Source organism: Marmota monax, unplaced genomic scaffold (assembly GCF_021218885.2).
Source record: "Marmota monax isolate L192 unplaced genomic scaffold, Marmota_monax_Labrador192_F-V1.1 WCK01_AAM20220418_F8-fsc00052, whole genome shotgun sequence".
Taxonomy (NCBI): Eukaryota; Metazoa; Chordata; class Mammalia; order Rodentia; family Sciuridae; genus Marmota; species Marmota monax.
Window position 1 is genome coordinate 1,938,226 of NW_026693473.1, and position 22,857 is coordinate 1,961,082.

The 22,857-nt window shown below is 42.2% G+C and overlaps 1 protein-coding gene across 1 annotated transcript in view; it reads right to left on the reverse strand.

Moving 5' to 3' along the window:
- The window catches only part of Fstl1 (follistatin like 1), a 55,286-nt gene extending 35,508 nt beyond the window's left edge, over nucleotides 1–19,778 (reverse strand). The window contains exons 1-2 of the mRNA XM_046457978.1: nucleotides 19,530–19,778; nucleotides 19,329–19,385 (exon numbers count right to left, since the gene is read on the reverse strand). Coding sequence (XP_046313934.1) covers nucleotides 19,329–19,385; nucleotides 19,530–19,532 — 60 coding nt within the window. The 5' untranslated portion in view covers nucleotides 19,533–19,778. The remainder of the gene's footprint in view (nucleotides 1–19,328; nucleotides 19,386–19,529) is intronic.
- Between the last annotated feature and the right edge of the window lie 3,079 nt (nucleotides 19,779–22,857).

Genomic DNA, 22,857 nt, shown 5'->3' on the forward strand with positions numbered 1-22,857 from the left:
TGGGTTAACTCAGAAACAAGGACAAAGGGTTAATTAAACCGAACATATTTGTGCTGCCTCTTAACTTTATTTATTTATTTATTTGGCACAAATATCCATGGATTAATTTGGCAATGAGGTGGCTATATTTTCTCAAAAACTTGGGGTTTTTTCCCCCCATTTTCTTGGTTCAACTACTTTAACTCTCTTGCTGCTGCCAACTTTCAACATTACACATTCACATTTAGTGCCTTGAGATTCAAGTCAATGAAAACATGCACATTCTATTCTTCCTGAGACATTCCTGCCATGCATTCTTTGCTTAGAGCCCTTGGGATGTTATGTTATAGCTGGGGGCGGGGGTGTTGGGAAAGAAGCTATAAAACCTAGTTGTACAGGCCAATCAGGCTTTAGCTGACAGGAAGCCCACCAATAAGCAACTGCCAAGTATTCTGTTCCACAGCAGCAAAACCCCCTATTTTTGAAGAGATTAAAATCACATGAGACCCTCAAGCTGCACCAACAATGCACAAAGACCTCCTTTTCTGTTCAAAAAGGTAACAGAAAACTCTATTCCCAAATCTACTAGTTTAGTTGCTATGAACAGATTATCATTTGTGGCAAAAATACTCCCAAGTACTATGTGACAGAGTTCTCAAACTGCTATCCTTTTTTTAAAACTAACTAAACACTGGAGAAGTGCCACATATTTAATTACTTTTATCCATGGGGACCCCCAACTCCACTGAAAAGTAGAGCAATGTGCTGTAGTAAGTAAATCTTGGTCTATGGGTCAAGTGTAAGAAAGTTTGGAGAGTTAATGTGGCAGGTGAGTGGGGTGGTATGCTCTCAGGGACTCTACCGAAAACTGATCACTGTTTTATACTGTGGAACTTACCTAGGAATAAGTTATTTCTCTGAGATTTGATTGAATGAATTCAGCAACATTAAATGTCTTTTTATTTTTTTCCTTACCCTCATTGGAGACACCATAGTTGCTATTAAAATGACACGGGAAAGACAGCAAGAACAGGAAGGATCCAAAAAAAATAAGGTTCTCAGCAAATGGAAAGGTCATTAGACAAAGTGAGTTGTGGCTCTGGGCAAAGAATCACCATCGACAAAATTTAATGCTTTACTTTGTATTCCTTAGGACATTTTCCCTCTGGGAATGGTGCCCAGTTTTATCAGAATTGCTGATCATGGAAGGGAAGAATAAAAATATTTACCATTCAACTTGCCTTTTCTGTCTGTCTGTCTGTCTCTCTTTTTTTTTTTTTTTTGTATGGGGGATATGACCCAGGAGTGTTTTATCACTGAGCTATAACCCCAGTCCTTTTTATTTTGAGGCAGGTCTCACTAAATTGCTGAGGGCCTTGTTAAGTTGCTGAGGCTGGCCTTGAACTTGCTATCCTCCAGCTTCCTGAGTCACTGGGATTACAGGCATGCACCATTGTCCCTGGCTCCGTTAACCCTATCTTAAATTCAATTTCACCCAGACCTGAAAGAATTAAGATTCAGGCGTCTGATTAAGCAATCCCAGCATTACTACCATATCCAAGGTTAAGCAAAATGTTGACAGTCTAGTGTTGTCACCCATCTTCCCAAGTATACATTATAATTGCAGAATCTGGCATACAGACTGATGACTAGGATACATGGACTGCAGGCATAGGGCACTACACATCTTCTCATATGAGACATCTGACTTCATTATTAATCCATTTAGCCTGTGAATTGATTCAACAGATATTTACTAAGCACAGTTCTAGGTTCTAGACGCTGGGGACCTATGGGTGAAGAAGACAGACAAGGTCTTTTTTTTGAAGGAGTATATATTCTAGAGAGAAAACAGTGAAAAACAAACAAAAAACCAAGTTCACTGCAGACTATGCAAAGTTTGGAGGGAAACAGTACAAATGGAAGAAATCTTGGAGCAAGGCATCTTTATAGGTTGAGTAGTCAGGGAATGCTCTTGAGCTGAACCCCAGTGCATGACAGCAGTCAGAGAGAAGAAAAGTGCAAAGATTCTGAAGCAGGGTAAAATTTGTTATGTTCCAAGAACAGGGAAAACACCAGTGTGGCTGTGGCTTGAGGTCTGCTGGGGAGAGAGGTGTGGGGTTAGCTGGGAGAAGCGGGCAAGGACCAGAGCGTGCAGGGCCTCATCGGTACCGAGAAGGTGGTACTTCATCCTTAGTGCAACAGGGAACATGAGAGGGTTTTACCCAGGGAACAGATGTGTTTTACAAGACTACCCAGGCCACTGTGTAGAGAAACAGAGAGCAGACAGACAAGAGGGAAAAAGGAAACACAGCTAGGGTGCTACCGCAACAGCCTGACACGATGGTGGCTTGGACTAGAGTATTTTGGTAATGGAGACAGACAGCAATCAATGGAGAGATGACATATCTAAGATTAATGCCCACAAGACTTGCTGAGGGACTGGGGTATGGGAAGGGAAAGTGAAATGTCAAAGAAGAAATCCTGGATACTTGAGTTTGATACTCAACAGCCTGTAGGCAGGTATGGACAGAGTCATGCTGATGGCCCAAACTGGAGTCAGGCCCAGAAGGCTCTCCTCTCAGGATGGCCTTGGGCTCTGGATGAACTGCATGCCTGATGAAATGATGAAATGGGATTAGTTCAGGAAGTGAGCTCAGCAAGGCCTAGGATCAGATGTAAATAGACTCTGCTTATGGAATCTGTCCTTACTGGTACACAGAAGATCAGAATTGAAATATTTATATTTTTAAATGTGTTCCATGGTGAAATGGTTGGGAAACATTGCTTACTGAACTTTCCTCCCAGAGAGTCAAAAATAATGTACATGAATATTATAAGGCTCTGAAAAGTCCTGCAGAAAAAAACATTTAACCCAGCATGTACATGAATACCACTCAATACACAACACCAGTCCAGGTTCTTTATTCTCTCCTGTAGTTCTACTGTTGCCTGGAACTCAAGCAGTAACAAGAAGAATAGTAACTACCATTAACTGAGCTCTTTGTATACATCATCTTCCTGGTGACAGACTATATATTGGTGCTATTCTAATTTACAGCCTTTACATTATCATTTCTCTTGTGAGTTTACTTATAAATCATATATTATTCACTTTGCAAACAGTTATATAATCTTTTTAGCTCATACCCTTCAGCAGTGTTCACTCAAGTATATCCTCAAGAAGCATTTAAGATAAAGATCAATCGTTCTTAACTTTATCATCTCATCTGCATTTGCTTAACTTGCTACAATTAACAGTGAGTTTCCTACCTGCATTAGGGCCTCCCTCCTACAAGTCCTCATCAGCGCTATTTTCCTGCCTCCTATTAATTTCACCCATTTCTAGGGCAAGAACCACTTTGTGATCACTCATGTTTTGAATACTCTCAGCCTTAGAAATCCCTAATTTATGCTTTTCCTTTAAAGAGAACAGCATGATGTTCTGAATGTGTCTACTTTCGCATCTGAACCCATAGACTGGCAGTCTAGAGCCTAAAACAGCACTCAGCTAGCTAACAGCCAAACACACACGCACATACACACAGAGGCACAGACACACTCATTTCACCACTCTTACTAGCACAGGCAGAGAGAAGACTTTTTCCTGGGGTTAAACAAGTCACCAGGGAATGAGAAGGTCTTTACATCCTTGGACAGTGTAACGAGTAATTATGGTCAATGACAATGTCATGTATACTGGGCAAAATGATAGCATTACCTGGAAAAATAACCCAATCAGCCAACTGACACAGCCACTGGGGAGGAAGCTGGCTTCTCTCTAAGCCACACTGTAATTCAGTAGGCAGGAAATAAAGAGCTTTCTGTTTGATCAAATGTCTAAGGGGAATTTCAAGGGAAAATGAGATGTTCTAAGCTGTAAAATGACCAACACAGTAGGGTTAAGAACCTCAAGCATTGGTTGTTCCTAGAGGATTTTATATCACATCATGGTTTCTTTATTTTTGTATTTTAAAAAATTACCAAAACCAAATTATAAAGTTATGTTATGTATCGTGTAGATGTACAAGTATGGAACAACAAATCCTGTCAGTATGTACAACGATAATGTACCAGCAAAAATGGGGGAAAAATGTAATTGAGATAATGGGGGGAAAGCACCTAAAATAGGGCATAAACAAAACAACAACCCTCAACTTTGGATACTTGAGTTTGATACCCAACAGCCTATAGGTGGGATGGTAATTCAACTTTTGTATACCTTATCCAGATGAAGTTATGGTAGAAAATGAACATGAAAACTTTTTCAATTGTTCTGCTATGAGAAAGCTGCTAACTTTGTAACTGTCCTTTAAACAACATGGCCCATGAGTAGTTTAGGGAATTTTATTAAGAAACAAGTCTGCAGTGACTACTGGATGTATTATACTCAACCTTTAGCAAAGGCTTGACTGGCCTCTATTCAACACTTCCCAGTCTCACTCCTCTCCTAGGCCTATCCTCCAAGAAAGGAAACTGAGAAACCCAAAGCGAGCTCACACCTGGAGTGTTCCTCATGCTCGGGTTTTCTTTGATCATTATCCAGTTTTTGATGCCAAGTAGAAAATTACTCTTCTGTTTAATACTCAGAAAATTACTCTTCTTGCAGACACCAAGTAATGCACAAAATGAAGGCTTTACCCTTAAATACCTAAACCAGGAAATCTGCTTTTCTGTATGCAGCTGTGGGCAAGGTCAAGGCCGTGGCCGCACAGGATAAAAAAGGAAAGAAAACAGAAAACACCAAGGAGGAAAGACTAGAGGAGAGAGGAGCAAAGCACAAATGGACACATTCCCGAAAGGTTCTTAGAACCAGGCAAATTTTCTGCTTCTGTTTGCAGCCAACATCCCACCAATTAGAATATCATAATTATAGCATATAGCAAAGATTCAGGGTGAAGATGCCCTCAGAGAAGAGAGCCAGTATTCTGACCATTTGTGAATGAATGATATGCATACACTTGCCTCTGTCTCAAAGTAGCTTTTGTGAATTGGGCTGAGCTACCAAGAAGCCACAGGAAGCTACCCTAGGCCCTCCAGACTGGGGCTCTGGCAGTAAAGTGCACTTGGGTATGTCTGAGTCTGTGCTCCGAGGGGCATCTATCTGTATTTCTGTTTTATTAGATTAGATTAGATTATTTCTGCTCCTATAGAAGTTCCATATGTATCAATTTCACACTAAAGTTTCAATGAGCCAAGTACCCTGTGAGAGCAATCAGGAATTCTTTAGGACTGTCTTGGAGTTCCTCATCCATTTCCTTTTTCTCTGTCACAAATGTTATGCCACAAACTTTGGTCCTTCTTCCTGAAAATATACTTAATTAGCCTGATCCTTACAGGACTAATAAGAGAGTCTGACCATGGGATTTAAGAGGGAAAACATAGTTTTTATTTTTGGAATGAGGTAGAAAATAAATGAATAATATACATTTTAAGTTCACTAACAGTCAAACTTTAAAAATCATAAAAACAAGCACTGGTCTGTGTGTCTAAACTTAGGAAGATATCCAGGCAGTCTAAGAGAATTCACACATAAACAAAACTAAATTAAAATAGAACAGTTAAAAGAAATTTAATAATACACACGCTTCTCCTCACTAGTGTCCTTAAGAATTTGTTTTGAAGGACAACCCACTAGAGAAGAGATAGGTAGATGGCCCAGTTCTCCAAGCAGTGAAGATTAAGTCAGTGTGGGTGCGTGCATGTGTACGTTCCCTTGTATGTAATCACACACACACATGCACACACAGGTAGAGTCTACTCTGGGACACAGCCAATTTGAATCAATTCTAATCTGTACAAATACCCTTATTAGGAAAGACATATGCAAAACTGGGTTCCCCCCACTCCCATTCAGGAACAATGGTTGGCATGCACCCTGGGATTATCTAGTGGAATTTGGGAACAGGAGCATAGGCAACTACCAAACAGTTCAACAAGACTAAAACATCTGTATTGGTTTCTGCTTCCTTACTGAGTTCACCCCAGCAAGTCACTTGATTTAAACTGTGGATATCAGAAGCCAAGACCAGTTCTCATGGATAGTAATTAGAGCTTATAACTGATTTGGAAATCAGGGCCAGGGGAGGACCAAGACAGGAACTTTATCAACACCTGTTCAGAAGACCATGTAGGAGACCCTGTGGTTAGGCAACATGGTAAGAAGCCAGGAGGATTCCAGAAAACAAAATTACAGTTCATCCACTATTTTCAGACAGCTATTTTTGTAAGGTATTTGCAATAATGCATCATTATTTTTAAAACAAAACGTGAACATTTGAAGTTGGAAGGAATTTTTGTTTTTTGAATAAGTTCAATAAATCTTGAATTGCACACTTTGGATTTTGGGTTGTCTTTCACTCAACCCAGGGGGACCCAGCATCCCTCACGTCTTGCCCAGTGTTGTGCAGCTGGCTTTTGAAGTGGAAAATCAAGTGATTCCTTTCTGTAGTGTAAACAGCATTTGGGATTCCTGGTGTTCAGGTGCCACATGCTGTACTGTTTATACTGCACTCAGTACACGCAGAGGAAGTAAGGGACCCGAAGGGCCGCCTGCTTTCATTCATTCTGTTTTCTCATTCCTGGGCCAGCCTCTCTTTCCAACTATTACATCCTAGGCTGTAATTTAAGACAAGAGCTAATCAAATATCCTAATTCCATTAAGTAGAATATTCTGACAATATAGCCTAGAATGTCTGCCTTCTTTCAGATGGGCAGGATTTCTAAGCTGTGTTTCAGACCCACTCTAACCCTTTATTCTGAGATAGGATCAGGTGACTTGCCCAAGTCGGCATGGCATGAGGCTTGTAGCTGGGGGTGCTGCTGCCTGCCCTGGGTTATTTGCCCCAGTCCTTCTCTGGCCAATAAGTAGTAACGGTCTGAAGCCAGCTCCCATCAGGGATCTAATCTCAGCCCTGGCATCAGCCAACACTGCTCTTGCTTCTTGACTCTAAACATCTCAAGGCAGCTGAATCCTGGCAGGCTCATCAATTCCCTCTCCTACTTCCTCATGCCAGTCCTCTGAGACAGTTGAAGGTTGACCAAGAAAACTAGGAAAATGAGTGAGGAGAAGCAATCAAAGTCAGAGCAGCAGAGGCAAAGTCAGAGCAGCAGCTCTGTGCAGATTGTGCTAGAAAGGCACAGTGCCAAGTAGACACTGTCTAGACGTTAACCGGCCTCTCCCAGCAGAGAGGCGAGCAGGGAGGAGGGGAGGCCAGGGCGGAAAGCTTGCTCACTTTTTGTTCAACTAATGCAAACACATGACACAACCTCCGACAGGCTCCAGGCTGGGGGTTCACTCTGTCTAAGACATTTCTTCCCAGGGGCTGGAATTCAGTTATGTGCTAAGGGAAGTTCTGCTAATCCAGAAATCAGAGGGGAGCTGGAAACTCTTTTCTTCATTCCTGGGGAATCACAGTTCTCAAACTAGACTGAGCTGGGCAACAGCCAAGAGTAGCACACTGTGGGGCTAAAAGAACACAATTTTAAAATTTCCATTTGTATCATCCTGGCTTATCCACAAAGAAGAGTCACAAATACCAAGAGAAGCCTTTTTCTTTTTTCTTTCTTTTTTTAAAATATTTTTTAGTTATCAATGGATTTATCTTATTTATTTATATGTGGTGCTGAGAATCGAACCTAGTGCCTCACACAGGCTAGGCAAGCGCTCTACCACTGAGCCACAACCCCAGCCCCAAGAATAGGCTTTTGATGGAAGCCCCAACACTATGAATGATATCAATTTATAAAATACACAGTTGTAGAAAGGGTCATTAGAGTCCAGCAAGCATCACATGACTCAATGTTTGAGGAGCTATGCACATCAGTTAGAAAAAGGGGCTCCTTTCCTCTGATTGGACAGATAAGCCCTGTACTAGGGCATGTGGCTTGCTGAGCCCAGTGCAGGACAGAGTTAGCCCCACTCACCCCCTCCACTGGTGAGTGGGGCTGACTGTACACATGTGCAGTAAACAATGTCTACAATCACACTTTAAATAATTAGGCTGGAGTTTTAGAGCCATTTTGCAATTTGGCCTTATTTAATGTGAAACAGTTGTAAATACATCTGAAGAACAAAGAAACTGCCTTAAAACATCCTCTGAGTCACTGACCATTAGCTGCAAATGCTCTGACATAACAACTACTCTCCAGTATACATCAGAGAAGTAGCTAAAGGTGAGTCCAAATGGAGAGAACCAACATCCATGTGGCCAGAATGACCAGGCCTGACTCTCAATCACGGCACTCAAGCCATTTAACAACTGATGTAACTTGAAGGCCAGAGTCCATGTTACTAGCAAGAGTTTTTGGTTTATTTTCAAAGTCACTTTCAGAAATAAGGTACAGTGGCCCTAAATCACTGAGCTTTTATCTTGGAATTTTAAGTAGGCCACTTACTAGGCAGTTGATTTGGGGTAACTAATTGAATTCTCTGAGCCACGATTTATTTCCTCATGGATAAAATTAAGATTGCAATAACTACTTAATGGGATGTAAGAAGGAAATAAGATATGGCTTTTTCTCTCTACCTGCTGTCTGGCTAAGTACTAGTCATTTTTCAGAGCTCAGTTTGATAGCCAATTCCTCTGGGAGGACTTTCTGTGCTCAGCTCTGTGCTCTCACACTGTTCACTTAGACCACTCTGAGCCTGTGTCCCTATCTGGCATCCCACTGAATTGAAAGCTCCTTGGGGACAGGCTCAGGACTTAGTCACTGGCATAAATTCAGTGATAGAGAACAGATCTGTGAGACCTTCCACTTTGCTCTTCTGAGCAGATCTTGAGAAAATATACTTTGTCCCAGATGATTAATGCAAACTAGAGTATCAAGGCTTTGTGCAATTCTGTCTCTATATAAATGTGAACATGGTGGTTCATAGGTATTTTGGCAGCTCCTAATGCAGCCCAGACACTTCAGGATGACCTCTCTATAAAGGCAGGAAGAGGAAGATGAGAAAGAAAAGGGCAGCCAAGGAAAAGGAGAAAGATGAAGAGGAGAACAAAGAGAATCACCCAGGGCCTGGGGATGAGAGGTGTGGGCACCAGAGGCTGGAGACAGGACTGGCTGCACCCTGGCAGGGCCTTTCCATTAGGATTCCAGGTTTGTATGCAAAGCACTAGAAGGTACAGTCTTGATTCTTAAAGGAACAAATCCCAGCCTGCTCCGGAATACTTTCCACTCTGTCTTTAAGAGTAGCTGGTATTTATTTTGAGACAGTTAAAACAAGGGGTCCTGTTTCTTTGTGTGATCATATTTTCCAAAACCAAAATTTAAGACTTATCACCAGCTAACAGGCCATGCTGTGGGGATTACAGCAAGACTATATGAAAACGGCCATCTACAACATCTGGTGGTCACCTCCACACATAAGGAGAAACCCAGGAGAGAGAACTCTATGTGGAAAAATCCCAGAGGAGTTTTATGCCTCTCCTTTCGCCTTTCTCCCTCTTCTCATTCTGGTTCCTTCCCTTCATTTACTGCCTCAGGGAGAACCTATGCTGGGTCTTGTCCCATGGCCTATAGGAGATGCTCAATGGAGGTGAAATCCTCTCCTTAGAGGAAGGACAGAGTTGTGGTCTTACAGAGGAAACACTACATAGAAGTTTCAGTAAAAGACTGTCTCAGTAGAAGCAACATTTCTTATATGAATATTGAACATCAAAATGTCCCCTGAAATAAATACCCCATTTTCTATTTATTTTTTATTTATTTATTTTTGTGGTGCTGGGGATCACATCCAGGGCCTGAACCATACTAGGCAAGCACTCTACCATGAACAACAAGATCAGTATTTTTAAATCTTATTTTGAGACAGGGGCTTACTAAATTACCCAGGCTGGCTTTGAACTTGTGATTCTCCTGCCTCAAATTCGTGAGCTGCTGGGATTTCACGTATGTGCCACCATGCCTGATGGCCCAGTTTTCTTTTTAACCCATTTTGTCCCATTGTCCCAGATGTGGAAAACGTATGAAAACTTAAATTGAGCAACAAATATGCCATTTGTGATAACTTTGACATAATTATATCTGCAGAGTTGAAAACTTTGATTAACAAAGAAGGAGACAGATACTTAAACTCCTGGAGAGAGCAAATCAAAGAGGCAGGAGAATTCCTTATACTATGGCTCGCTCTCTCATACACCCACATCCAATGGCTTTTGGAGTTCTTATTAGTAGAGATGCTACAGAATGGGAGTAGCTAACAGGCTATGGGCCAAACTCACTTTTAACTGCTTTATATGTAGCAGCTATTTGATTCTCATGACTAATCTGTGGGGTAGATACTTTGTATTAATCCCATTTTATAGACTGTGAAACAGGCCAGAGATTTTAAGTAACTTCCCCAATACTGCATGGACAGTGAGGGCAGCACTAGGATTTAAACCCAAGGATTCTCTAGCTTCAAGGTCTGAGTGCTGAACCATCACATGTTACATCTTCTCAAGGATAAGTAGGTAAGTGGAGTAATAACCTGAGCCAGTGCATACTCTGTACAATAAGAGGTAATGACTCATGGATATTTCTGTGTAAAGTGAGAATTTTCTTGTTGACATTATAGAGCCAAAAAATACTCTTCCTTGATGCCTAGTAGGGAATGGCAACAGGCACTTTGTCTCTCTAGCAGGACTTTGTTTTTGGTGTTGATTTATGTACCATCAGTCAAGGAGCCCTTTCCATTACCTAACTGAAGAGACAGGCAGAGAACAGCACCATTCCCATTTTATAGATGAGGAATGTGAGCTCATGGAAGATAAGTCACTTTGCACAAGGTCTCACGTCCGGACAAGTCTGAGAGACATCAGGTAATTTTAAAATGGTGACATCAGAAAGGGTAAGAGCAGGACTTCTAAGTCAAGAACTTTTTCATTCTTTACAATTAATTGCAGTTAATAACAGAAATTTTCAGTAACAAAGTTCATATAAAAGACTTGGGGCTGGGGTTTAGCTCAGTGGTAGAGCACTTGCCTAGCATGTGCAAAACCTTGGGTTCAAACACTGGCACAGAAAAAAAAAATTTTTTTTTTTGAGACATCCAGAAGTGAGAACGAGATAATGAAGGTAGGAACTCAGAGGAAGGTTTGAGTGTCATGAAAATGGGAAGCAAGGGAAAAACATCAGAGCCTAGGGACAGATAAAATTTCAGGTAAAGTCCCATGCAAAAAGCTGCCACCTACTGGATATACTGATGGGGTGAACAAAGTGGAGGTTGAAAATGGCCCCAGCTGCCCAAGTGGAGCCTCAGAAATTTTGAGAAGTCAGGGATCACCCATCCCACCGCTGCATTTCAGGATTTCCTGAACCAGTAGAAAGAGGAGGAAAATGGAGTAGTAATTTCTACCAAAGCCATAGATTTGGTTCCTTAATGGCTGGAACCATTTGAGCTGTACAGTAGCTATAGTGGTGGCAGCTCCTGCAGTACAGGGACCATAAGTTATTGCCCTTTAATCCCACAATATTCCAGTGGTAGGATATGTGCAAAGCGACTTGCATAACATCAGATGCTTCTGTAGGAGATTAACAAATTATACTTAATAACGACTGTTGTGGGTAGAATAAAAGACTGGGGAAAAGACAGATATTGCTTTAGACACAGGATTTAAATCTGGAAAAAAACAAGGAGTAGAGAAAGACAGACTCTCTCCCTACATCAACTCAAGCCAATAACCCATGAAAACACACACACACATCTGGGCCTGAAACAGACCACAGCTTCTTCCATGTATCTTATGACTTGTCTGGCAACAGCTTGACTGGTCACAAATAGTGTCTGGGATTATTCAGGGGACACATTAGGGGTCATAAATTTAGTCGTAATCCTGGGAATAGCTTAATGGTGATGGCTTCCAAATGAGGATATAGAAAGTCTATTAAGAAATTACATGAAAATCCTTCAACCACAGCAAAAAAATGCAAATTTATGGGATATATTTTGTATTTCAACTACCCCAAAAGCATCCTATTAGCAAGTTAATGCCAGACTCTGCTAATGCAGAGCTGTTATCTATGACAGCAGCAGCTCTTACAAAGCCTTAGCAACAGCGACTGTTCAAACCTTCACTGGAACGGCCAAGAAAATTATCATTATCCTATTTTTGTTGATGGCCAATATTAGAAGTTTTGGCTTAATTCAAAGTGTTCAGATTCATCTAAAGAACTCAGAAGCTTGGACCAGAAACTGGCAAGCAGAGTTTTCCTGGGATTTTCATCCATTTCCAATCTGCTTTCTGTCACCTATTACCCCATGTTGTCTTTGTCAGTTTCACACAGACCTGAATTCTGCCTTCTAATTATCCTAATTTTGGCTAAATATTTGTCAATGTTTGTCCAATGGACTGATTTTTTTCCAGCAGGAATGGCAAAAAAACTTTTATTTCACAGACAGACTCTGATTGCTTATAACTACCTCGAACATTACTGAGTATGATTTTCAAACCTGTTCCAGGTTCAGTAGGAAAGAACTTCATGATTGATTAGAACCGTCTGTCATGGATAAGGGAGAGGTAATGTTGATGTGTATGTTATGTTTATGCCATGTCATAGAATTCGGAGATATTTATTTTTATTTTCTACAGTATCCAATAAGTTCATTGAATACTTCTGTTGATGGACTTGATCCATTTCTCTAGAAGGTCCCCCTTCTAGAACCAATAGTGGCTAATTATGAAACCTCACTCCCTCCCTTCTCCTAAAACGATCCTTAGAAGTTTTATTCTTTGGATATTTCATTCAGTGTCTTGACAATACGGGAATTTCTGTGAATCCCTTTCTTTTTAAGAGGAATTTATCCCTCTAATCTTTTATTTAAATAAAAAGTTGTCTCATAGTGGCTCAGTGCATAGATTCCAGAACCACATGGCCTGGGTTAAAATGCATAGAGGTAATTTGCTGTCCCCAACTGAATGATCTCATCTGTACCTCAGTTTCCTCATCTGTAAAATGGGAATGTGGTATATGTCTTACGATTTATCATGAAAATTAAATGAGTTACATATATAAAATGCACAGAGAGCACCTGGCATAGAGAAAGCACTATATGGTAGTGGTGATTTGAGTACTTCTGTGTTCCAGAGACTGCGCCATTAGCATAGATGCTTGGCATATTATTAAATATATTTTACAGACAAGAAATTTTGAGCCATGGAGAGCATAGCAATTTGACTAAGATTTCAGTACCTGTCAGAGGAGGCATATGAACCTAGGCTACCTTTCTCCAAATCCCACATTAACCACCGTGCTGGGGGCTGAAACTCACCATTGGCTGGTTCTCCTAATGAAAAAAGAAAAACTCTTTGGGATTCCTTCTGCAGCAGGTACAGAACTCTGTAACAAGGCTACTTTCCCCCCAAAACCTCCTTTAATTCTCTGTGGCCTCTGGAAGGTGGTCCTACAGTGGGCCACATCATCCTTAATTCTGAACAATCCAGATTAGCTAGCATCCTGCTCCAGAATTCAGGAAGCTTGAAATTACTAGGGGGACTCAAAAAGACAATGGAGCCTATAATACCAACAGCTCAGGAAGTTGAGGCAGGAGGATCACAAGTTCAAAGCCAGCCTCAGCAACCTACTGAGGCCTTAAGCGACTCACTGAGACCCTGTCTCTAAATTAAAAAATAAATAAATAAATAAATAAAAAGTTGTTATTTTCTGATAAAACATGAAAATAAAGTATACCCATAAAAAGAGAACATAGAAAAGATGAGAGCAAAGAATAATCCCAACCCTACAGATACTATTTTGTAAACACAACTTTTAGTGGCACGCATGGCTATGCCATGGTTTATTTCACCCTCTCCCAGTGGATATTTAGTCAGTACTAAGTTTTTTGCTGTCATACATCACATCACTAATATCTTATGTACAGTCTCCTTAAATGTAATAATGACCAGGGCAAACCGGTCAAATAGAAAGATTTGACTTTCTTTCCTTAACTTAGTTTCTAAGTGTAGATTATAGTAGCCCTAGCATATCCATTCACAAATCAGTCAAGTAAGCTCCCCCAGAGCTGACCTAAGGTTTACTAAATCAAATTCATATCAATGAAGACTGCATTTAACTATTTGCTGTCTGTCCTGGTACTTAACAAAGAAAACAATTTTCTACTATAAGCACGGTTAACTACAAGTTAAATGCTTAAAATAAAATGCAAATTGCAAGTCACATAGAAAGGGTTAAGTTACCTTTTCATCAATTATTAAAGGATCACTATTGCTAAAGCATGGATTAAAAACTTGCCAAGTGTGACTAAGTGTTGAGACATTAAGAGTCTGGGCTGATAAAGATAATGCTACCTCTGTCTTGATTGGGTGATGGCTACCACCTGGGTATATGCAGATGTAGAAGTTCATCCAACTACACCCTAAAGATTTGTGTCCGTTTTACAACTGTAAAAGAATTTCCAATATCAAGGGAAGTTCTACATTAATGTAACAACAAGAATTACAAGGATATTTATTCACCATATCCTTGTAATAGACACAGTAGCTGCCACCATTTAAAGAACCTGGCCCACTGCTAGACTGTAAGCAACATGCAGGTAGAGACCATGTGTGCATAGCATGCTCAGCCTGTGGCAGGAAACGCTAACTGATGGGCAAAGTGAAGGGACGATCGGTGCTGTTCATGGCTCACTCTTGGAGAAGGCACAGTTGCCAAAGCCAGGGTCAGAAACACGTACACTGGGAAAAAGTATTCATTTGACCTCCAAGGATAATAATCATCTGGCTTACAAAATGAGCTATATTAATTTCATTTTTTAAAGTCTTATAATATCTGGTATTAGTTTGAGACAGAAGCTAATTGTGTTGTCCAGGTTGGTATCGCTCAAATGATCCTCCCCCCTCAGTCTCCTAAGTAGCTGGGAGTACAGGAGTGTGTCACTATGTCTGCTAGGAATGCTCTGTTGGATGTCCAGTTATTTGAAGACAATTAAGAAAAAGAAACCATTCTCATATGTGACCACTGTTATTCGTCCTTTACTTTTTGTTCTTTTGCAAGCATGTGTTGTTCTGCCTAACAGACTTCTTTGGGACATTTCCTCTGGAGTCATTATGTCCACCGCAGCCCATACCCTCTAATTTCTCCCCCTTACAATTCTTCCCCAACTTGCTCCTGGGAGACTGGGAACTGGAGCCTGCTTTCTGTTACCAGATCCAGAAATGTTTACAGGAATTGTAACACGTCCACTTTTGGAGGGTGGAGGTACTGGGGATTTAACCCAGGGGTGCTTTACCATTGAGCTATATCCCCAGCCTTTTTAAAAAATTTGAGCTAGGGTTTCACTAAATTGCTGAGGCTAGCCTCAAACTTGCAATCCTGCCTCAGCTCTTGAGTCACTGGGATTACAGACCTGCACCACCATGCCTGGCAATATGTCCACCTTTTAAAGACATTCTCAATGGCCAGGGCCTTGATTTGCTGGGCACTTCCCTTCTGTTTTTGCTTTTTAGTTGTATACCTGTTCTGTTTTTAACATTCCAATTTCCAATGATGGTCTTCAGCATTACAACAACTTTATTTGCCAAAGGTAAAGAAGAGATCATTTTAGTAGCAAATACACTGGCTGAAGCTTCAAGAAGTAGCAGTCAGTAGATGGAGGTTACACTCTAGGTCTACCTGAGACTACCTAAGAATGTAGAGGAGCTCCCACATCAACCAACAAAAAACCCTAGTGGTTAGCTATATGCAAATAGGGTATAAATGAAAGTTAAGTGAGGCTTCTGAGGGACAGTACCCTAATGGTATTGTAATGGGGTCAGTCAAGAACTAAGTGAAGTTAATCTGTCTGTAGAATTGTTATTGCATCTCCTTACTGTTCTCTTAGGTAATATACTCACAGTTCCCAGGTCAAATGTGGATCTCTCACTGGAATTAGCAATCTGATTTGTAAATCTATTCTCTTGATGCATGGTTCACAATAAAGAATTTCTAGACCTGAAATGTTGGGAATCAATGCTAGCAGAGGCCACCTCTAACAGCAAGTGGGGGAACACCTGGGCACTTGCCAAGGCTGTCCTCCTTATGGTCCTGTTGGGCCACAGAGTCTCCTTCAACTTGCCATGCTAGAGTGACAGAGATCATCAACTCATGGAGCAGGCAAACCAATATCCGGATTCTCCCTACCATGCCTGCATCTCCAACACTTCTCAAGGAACTGTAGTCACACCCAGTGGAAGGGAATAGAAGAGAGAAAATGAACAGGCTTTGTGTAGTTGCTAATAGAAGCCCTCACTCTGCCATGGCCTCCACCCCATGTCCTGCCCTGGCCAGATGGCAATATTATATACATCTAGAGATATGTGCCATACTCAACACTGTCTTTTTTGCAGGGACTCTATAGAGTACATTGGTGTTTGCTCATGTGAATGGGGCAGAATTCAGATGGCAGCTGGCTGAAGGAATATGCTGGTGATAGAGTAGGTAAGAAAGGAAGCAATCAAAAAGCAACTTGGAAATGCCAAGTAAAAGACAATGGAAGGGGCTGGGATGGTGGCTCAGTGGTAGAGCGCCTGCCTAGCACGCACGGGGCCCTGGGTTCAGTCCTCAGTACTACATAAAAATAAATAATAAACGGAATAAAGGTATTGTGTCCAACTACAACTAAAATAAATAAATAAATAATTTTAAAAAGACAATGGAAAACACTGGGAAGAATGTAACTCTTTCCTTAAAGTGCTCTGTTAATAGTTTCTCAAATCTAACCAAATGGAATTTACATAGCCAGATATTAACAACGATGACAGTCACCTTTTCCCAAGCTTGGAACACCTCCAATTTTGAAGGATTACTCCAACAACTTTGGCTTCTTCAAATAGAAACATTATTTGTAGATAAATATATTATTTTTTCAAAGGCTGAATTAAATCTTTGTATTAAATCCTGGTGCAAAAAGCAATGAGAAACCTCACTTTATTTTCTAAATTTCATTTTTAAAAAGTTGAACAATATTTGCACAATTTTAACTAATCTAAAGTTTACCAAAATGGATTCTTGCCAATAAGTCTATAAATCCCATACTTGAGTGTGTTTGCTGAATGTCCTTAAAGGGAAAAAAATTCTACTGTAAGCACATTAACTACAAGACATAATTCTTAAAATATATTTGAGGTAAAAGTCTTCTATGGAGAGGGTTAATTTACCTTTTCATTAATAATTAAAGGTACATTATGAACACATGGATTAAAAATTTGCCATATATAGCTTTTAGGGCCATGCACCAAAGGTTGACTCGATTAAAAGGTAATGATCCTTAAAAAACTGGAGTCATGAAATGTAACCCCTCATTCTTCACTGTAACTTTCTGTACCAACTCCTTCGATTTCCATGCCTCAGCACTTCTCATTTTGCTTCTTTCCCTGTAGATTTTGCCCAGGAATTCTGAGAATACTGGATGTTCTTCTACTTCCAGCAGGAAATTGCTGCTGGGGGAACTTCCTACCAGGGCTAAGCTTTTCTCTGCATTGCAGAGGGGTGGGGAGGCGGGTGTACAGTACAGGCTGCCTAGAATAGATCCCAGACCTTGGGCCTCACAGCCTTGTGGTGACTGAACTCAGAGCTTCCTCACATCTCATATTTGCATTCCAGTTCACAGAGCCATTTCACACACTAGCTGGCAATTCTTAAGCCTGCTGGAAAACTAACCCAGGATTCACCTCATCCATCACGGAACTATGGCTGTCCTTTGAGGGCTACAGCAAGGGATGGAGGAGTGTTTTTTAATCAGGACTAAATCTACCAGTGAAGAGGGATAATTCCTCAAATTTAAACTCTGGAAAATGAAATGGAAGAGAAGCAGGCCAGGAGTTGAAGGTGGGCTCCAGAGGCAGAGGGAACTGGGTTCAGATCCTTCTTCTTTATTACTCAGTTATATGACCCTGGGCAAGTCTCCTTAAATATGTTCCCTCCTCTGTAAAATGGGAATAACAAAACCTATCTTACAGGGTTTGGGGAACTAAAAGAAATGATGCAGTAATACACACAGCCAATGTCTGGTATACAAAATACTTGGTAAATGCTAAGACTTCATGTTTGGAAGTGGGTCTGGAGCTTGGGTTCAAATCCTATTGCTAGCATTAATAGTCAAGGGCATCTGATGCATTAGGTAAACTTCCCTGAATCACTTTCTATACCATGAAAATGGAATTTTATTACAACTCATAGTAGATATCTAATAATTATTAGCTACTCTTGTTTCATTGGGAGTAAAAACAGCTTGTATTTCTACATCAACCAATAATGTAGTGAATTAAGTGAGACTTCAGTGTAATGTGTATTTTTTTTTAAATCGTGAAGATTTTGTACGCATTTATGAATTCTGCAGTAGAGTCAGGCTGTGATGCTAAGGGTGGGGTTAAACTGTAATATGAAGAAAAAAAACTAAAAGGGAGTATAAACCACCCACCAGGGAGCTATTTCTTTTGTAATGTGCATTCCATTTCTTCTCCCTCATGCTTTTTAATTCCTTCCACATTTCCTGCCATAATTATCAAATGTTTAGTTTCTGACCTCACTTTTCTGGAGACTAGAGCCCAGGGAATTTAGAATTGTTTATTTTCTGTCCATAAACCTTTGAGTTAATGGAGGGGCTTGTGAGCGAAGCGTTGTTGGTTTGTTTGTAGTGTCTCAGGAAGGTCACTGGAGTTGAAAAGAAAACATTACCAGGAAAAAAAAAAAAAGAAAGCTGAAATGCCTTAACTGGAAACGCAGAGCCCCCAAAGGGCAGAGCCATGGATCTCTCACACTTGCGCAATGTGAGTTTAAAGAATAATTTAGATTTTTTAAATGCCCTTACATGGCCTAGATAACAACAACAACAACAACAAAATCCCAGGGCATTTTGAAAAGAAAAAAAATAAATTTTCAGGGAATCATAATCTCACTTTATAAAGAAGAAAGGGAAATTTATTTTGCCCCGAAAGAGGAATCTTTTGATTCCCCAACCCCCACCCCCCGGGGAAGACAGACTTGGAAAGGAGAAGTCCTGAACTATTCTTAATTTCCTCTAAAGTGAAGGGAAGAACTCAGGGCGCCTTTTTGAACTCGACTGCTGCTGTCGCCGCGTCGGTCCCAGTCCGCCCAGTCGTGCTCTCTCTCCCCCACCCCACCCTCCCTCCATATTAGGCGCGGTGGGGCTCTCGCTTATGGCCCAAACTTATCCTGATTTTGAGACTGAAGTTTGGCGAGTAGCATTTCTGCTCCGAGCGCCCCCGGAGCCTCGCCCCACCCCACTCCACCGCAAGTGTGGAAACTCCCAGCCCCACCCCGCGAGCATCCTAGGACTCACGCCGGCCGCCAGGCGCGCAGAGCCCCTTGGCCTGAGGCCCGCGTTCCGACCTCCTGGACCCCTCACCTACCTCGGCGTGGACCCAGGCGACGGCCACGAACGCGAGCGCAAGCCAGTGTTTCCACATCTGAGGAAGAGAGAAGAGAGCGAGACTGAAGGCGCCGGGCCCCGCGCCGACCCGGGAAACTTCTTCAGGTCCCGCAGGCTCGTCCCCTCCGCCCGGGCACCCCAGGCCGCCCGGAGGGGTCGAGCCACCGCACTCCGTGCTCACCATGGTCCGGTCCGGGGCTCCGGAGGGCGCGGGACAGAACGGCTGCAACGAGCTCAAAGCGAAGGTGGGAGCTTCGCGGATCAGCAGCCTCCGAGGAAATTCGACCTGGGCTCGCCGCCCCTTAAGACCCCTCCTTCCCCGACTGCCTGCCCCCCAGCTCCTCCCATTCTCCTCCCACTTCTGCTGCAGCGGGCCCCGCGGCTCCAGCTCCCCTCCCTTCCCTCGTCCCCGGCTGCGGGGAGCCCTCGTGCGTCCGGGCTCAGCCTAAACCCTTCTCACCGCACGGCCCTTCGCCAGGCATCCCTCCGACCCCCAGGACGCTGAAGCGAAGGCAGTGGGAGCTGTCCCGAGGGACGCTGCAACAAAGGCCGAGAGGGGAAAAGGGTGGGGGGTGGAGGGGGGGCGAGGAGAGCCAAAACCCCTCCCCCGGGAGGGGCGGCTGGCCTGCAGCAGTCCCGGCCGCAGCCAGCGGCGTGAGCTGCAGAGGTGGCCAGGTGGGCGGTACCGTTGGGGGCCCCGGTCTAGGCCCGGACTGGACCCCGAGGAGAAGATGCCCTGCAGCCTAGGCAGTCTGAGCCTCCCTACTGCTGAAAGGGAGAGGATTGGGGTACAAAGGAGCCCCCTCAGCCCAGGGACTAGGGTGCCGCTGTAGCCAGAGCATCAGGAAGTGAGTACAGAGGCCAAAGACCAGCCGGCGCAGGGAAGGCTGGTCTGGGTTCAATCGCAGGGTGAGGGTGCAGTCCCCTGCTTTGCTGAAAAGATCCTGAGTCCAGCATCTGCTGAGAGTCTTTTCCTGCCCTTCCCTCAGGTCCAAGAGCCGTGTCTGCTTCCTCTTCCCAGCCCATGCCTCACCTGTGTCCCTGTCCTTCTGTCATTACAGATAACTGTCCTGCTCATGCCTTGGATATCCACCAATTTCTTCCTAGCAGCCTTCAAAGGTGTCTTACCTCTTTGAAGGTGCTCCCCACTCGCTTAAATCTGCTTCTTTTCCTGCCATGAGTCCCCGTGGCTAGTGCGGAGAACTAATCTACTTGGCATCTCAGATTTAACTTGCCCAAGGCTGAATCCCTCTTCCCACCAGCTCTGGAGCCTGCTCATCTACCTCCTTCAGTGGTTGCCTTCTAAACATATCTCCTTATTCCAGAGCTTGGTTGTCACCATAGCCTGGCAATTTTCCCATTGAGATCGCATATGCATCCCTCCACTCCCTATTTCCACATGCCCACTTTCCTAGGCCAGACCTTCATCTTCCCTCATTGAGAAATTCTAGAAACCACTTCTGGTTGCCCTCTGGCTCCAGCTGCTCCCCAACAACCCACTCTTCTAGTTCCATTGCAACACATTGCCATAGTTTCTCATTACTTGGCTTAAATTCTCTTTCTCATGTTTTTCCTTTACTAAAAACCTACAGCAAGCACTCTTACCCTACATCAGATCCAAACTTCTTCTTTCCTTGTGAACCCCCCATTACCTGGTATACCCTAACCCTCTCTTCATCTACTTCAACATGTTCCCTCTTCTCAAATTAGTCTAGTCTTTACATTGTCCTCTGAATTTATATTCTTTGACCCAGGTTTGCTGAGTACCTACTGTTGAGGATTTAGGAGGCTTCAAAATAATGCCCAGATTCCCAGTGCAAATTCAAAATCCATCAATGGCTATAGGAGTCACACTGACTGGAGAGCAAATATCAGCTTTGTTCCTGGTGAAAGCTGGAATGGTGGCTTTAGAGCTTCAGGGACAACAGGCCTACTAGTACTTCACCCCAGAGTTACAAGCAGAGTTGGAAAGCCTACTTGTATTAAACCCACAGCATGAAAAAAACAGAAAACACTGCTTCCTGGGGCAGGCCTGCTTCCTAAACTTAGAGTATAGAGGATGCATGACTACTTTGGATTTCACCAGTCAGAAAACTTCTTCCTGCTCACTCCTCATGGAAATAAGAGGAGCAAGAAATAGATGTATCCCCACTAGATATACTGTCCTAATCCTTGTGCTAGGATCAAAGGAGGGAAGTATGGTATATAAAGTTTTGTTTCTGTCCTCTGTCAATCACAATACTTTGCACCCTTCATTTAGCACTGTTCCCCCTCAAAATTGGCATTCTTGGTTTGGGGTTATAGCTCAGTGGTAGAGTACTTGCCCAGAATGTATGAGGCACTGGATTCAATCCTCAGTACCACATTAAAATAAAAGTATTGTGTTCATCTATAACTAAAAATTTAAGAAAAAAACTGGCATTCTTCTTTCTGTATATTAAAATTCTCTTTTGTTATTGTTATTTTCAGAGCCCAAGTCAAATTCTTTGCTCTCTAGCACCTTTTTCGACAAAACTTGGCAAAGTGTAAAGTATGTAAGGTTTGAAGTCAAACTAACCTGACTTTCAGTCCTATCACTGCCATTTGCTAGCTGGGTGACCTTCATCAAATTCCTTAAGAACCTAGCTTTCTGCATGTGACAAATGGCAGTGATAACGCCCTTCAGGGATTGTGAAATTTAAATAGACACATTATAAAAAATGCCAGGCAGGTAGCAGGCCTCTGTAAATGATGACCATTATTTTTTCATTGTTCTTTTGCATCTAAATAGCAGTTTGTATATGTGCCAGGTACTTGAGAATCATTCAACAAGTCTTATTTTATTTGTCACAATAAACTAAAAGGTTTTTTTTGTTAGTTCCATTTTCAAATAAGAGAACTGAAGCTCTGAAAAATTTAGATACTTTTGCAAGGTTATACATTTGGTTATCCAGCTTTTCAGCTTGGCATTTTTATTGCATACTGTTGTACAATGTTTAACACTTGTTTACATAGTTCTTGATTCAGAGTATGGTTATCAGTGGGAAGCTTTGGTTGCAAGTGACAGACAGAGAAGCCAATTTCAATAAATGGCTCTGAGATCAAATAGAATTTATTGACCCATGTAGCTGAGCAGTCCAGAGATAAGACTGGATTTAGGTAAGCCTTTATCTGGGAGTTCAAATAAGGTCACCAGAGATCTCTTTCTTGCCATCTCTTGCTTCCACCTTTCAGCAGTGTTATTGCATTCCTGAGTTCTACAGGGTGGTTCCTGCAATCCCAAGTCTATTCTCTCATTGTGGTAACTGACAGCAAGACTAGTCTCATCTGGGTGAGAGAAAGAGCCTTTTTCTGGAGCTGCTACAAATGTCATAAGACACACTTTTTTTTTTTCCTTTTGCCCTATTGGGGACTGAACACCATTGAGCTATATCCCTAACCCTTTTTATTTTGTATTTTGAAACAGGGTCTGAATAAATTGCCCAGACTGGCTTCCAACTAGCTATCCTCCTGTTTCAACCTCTGAGTCC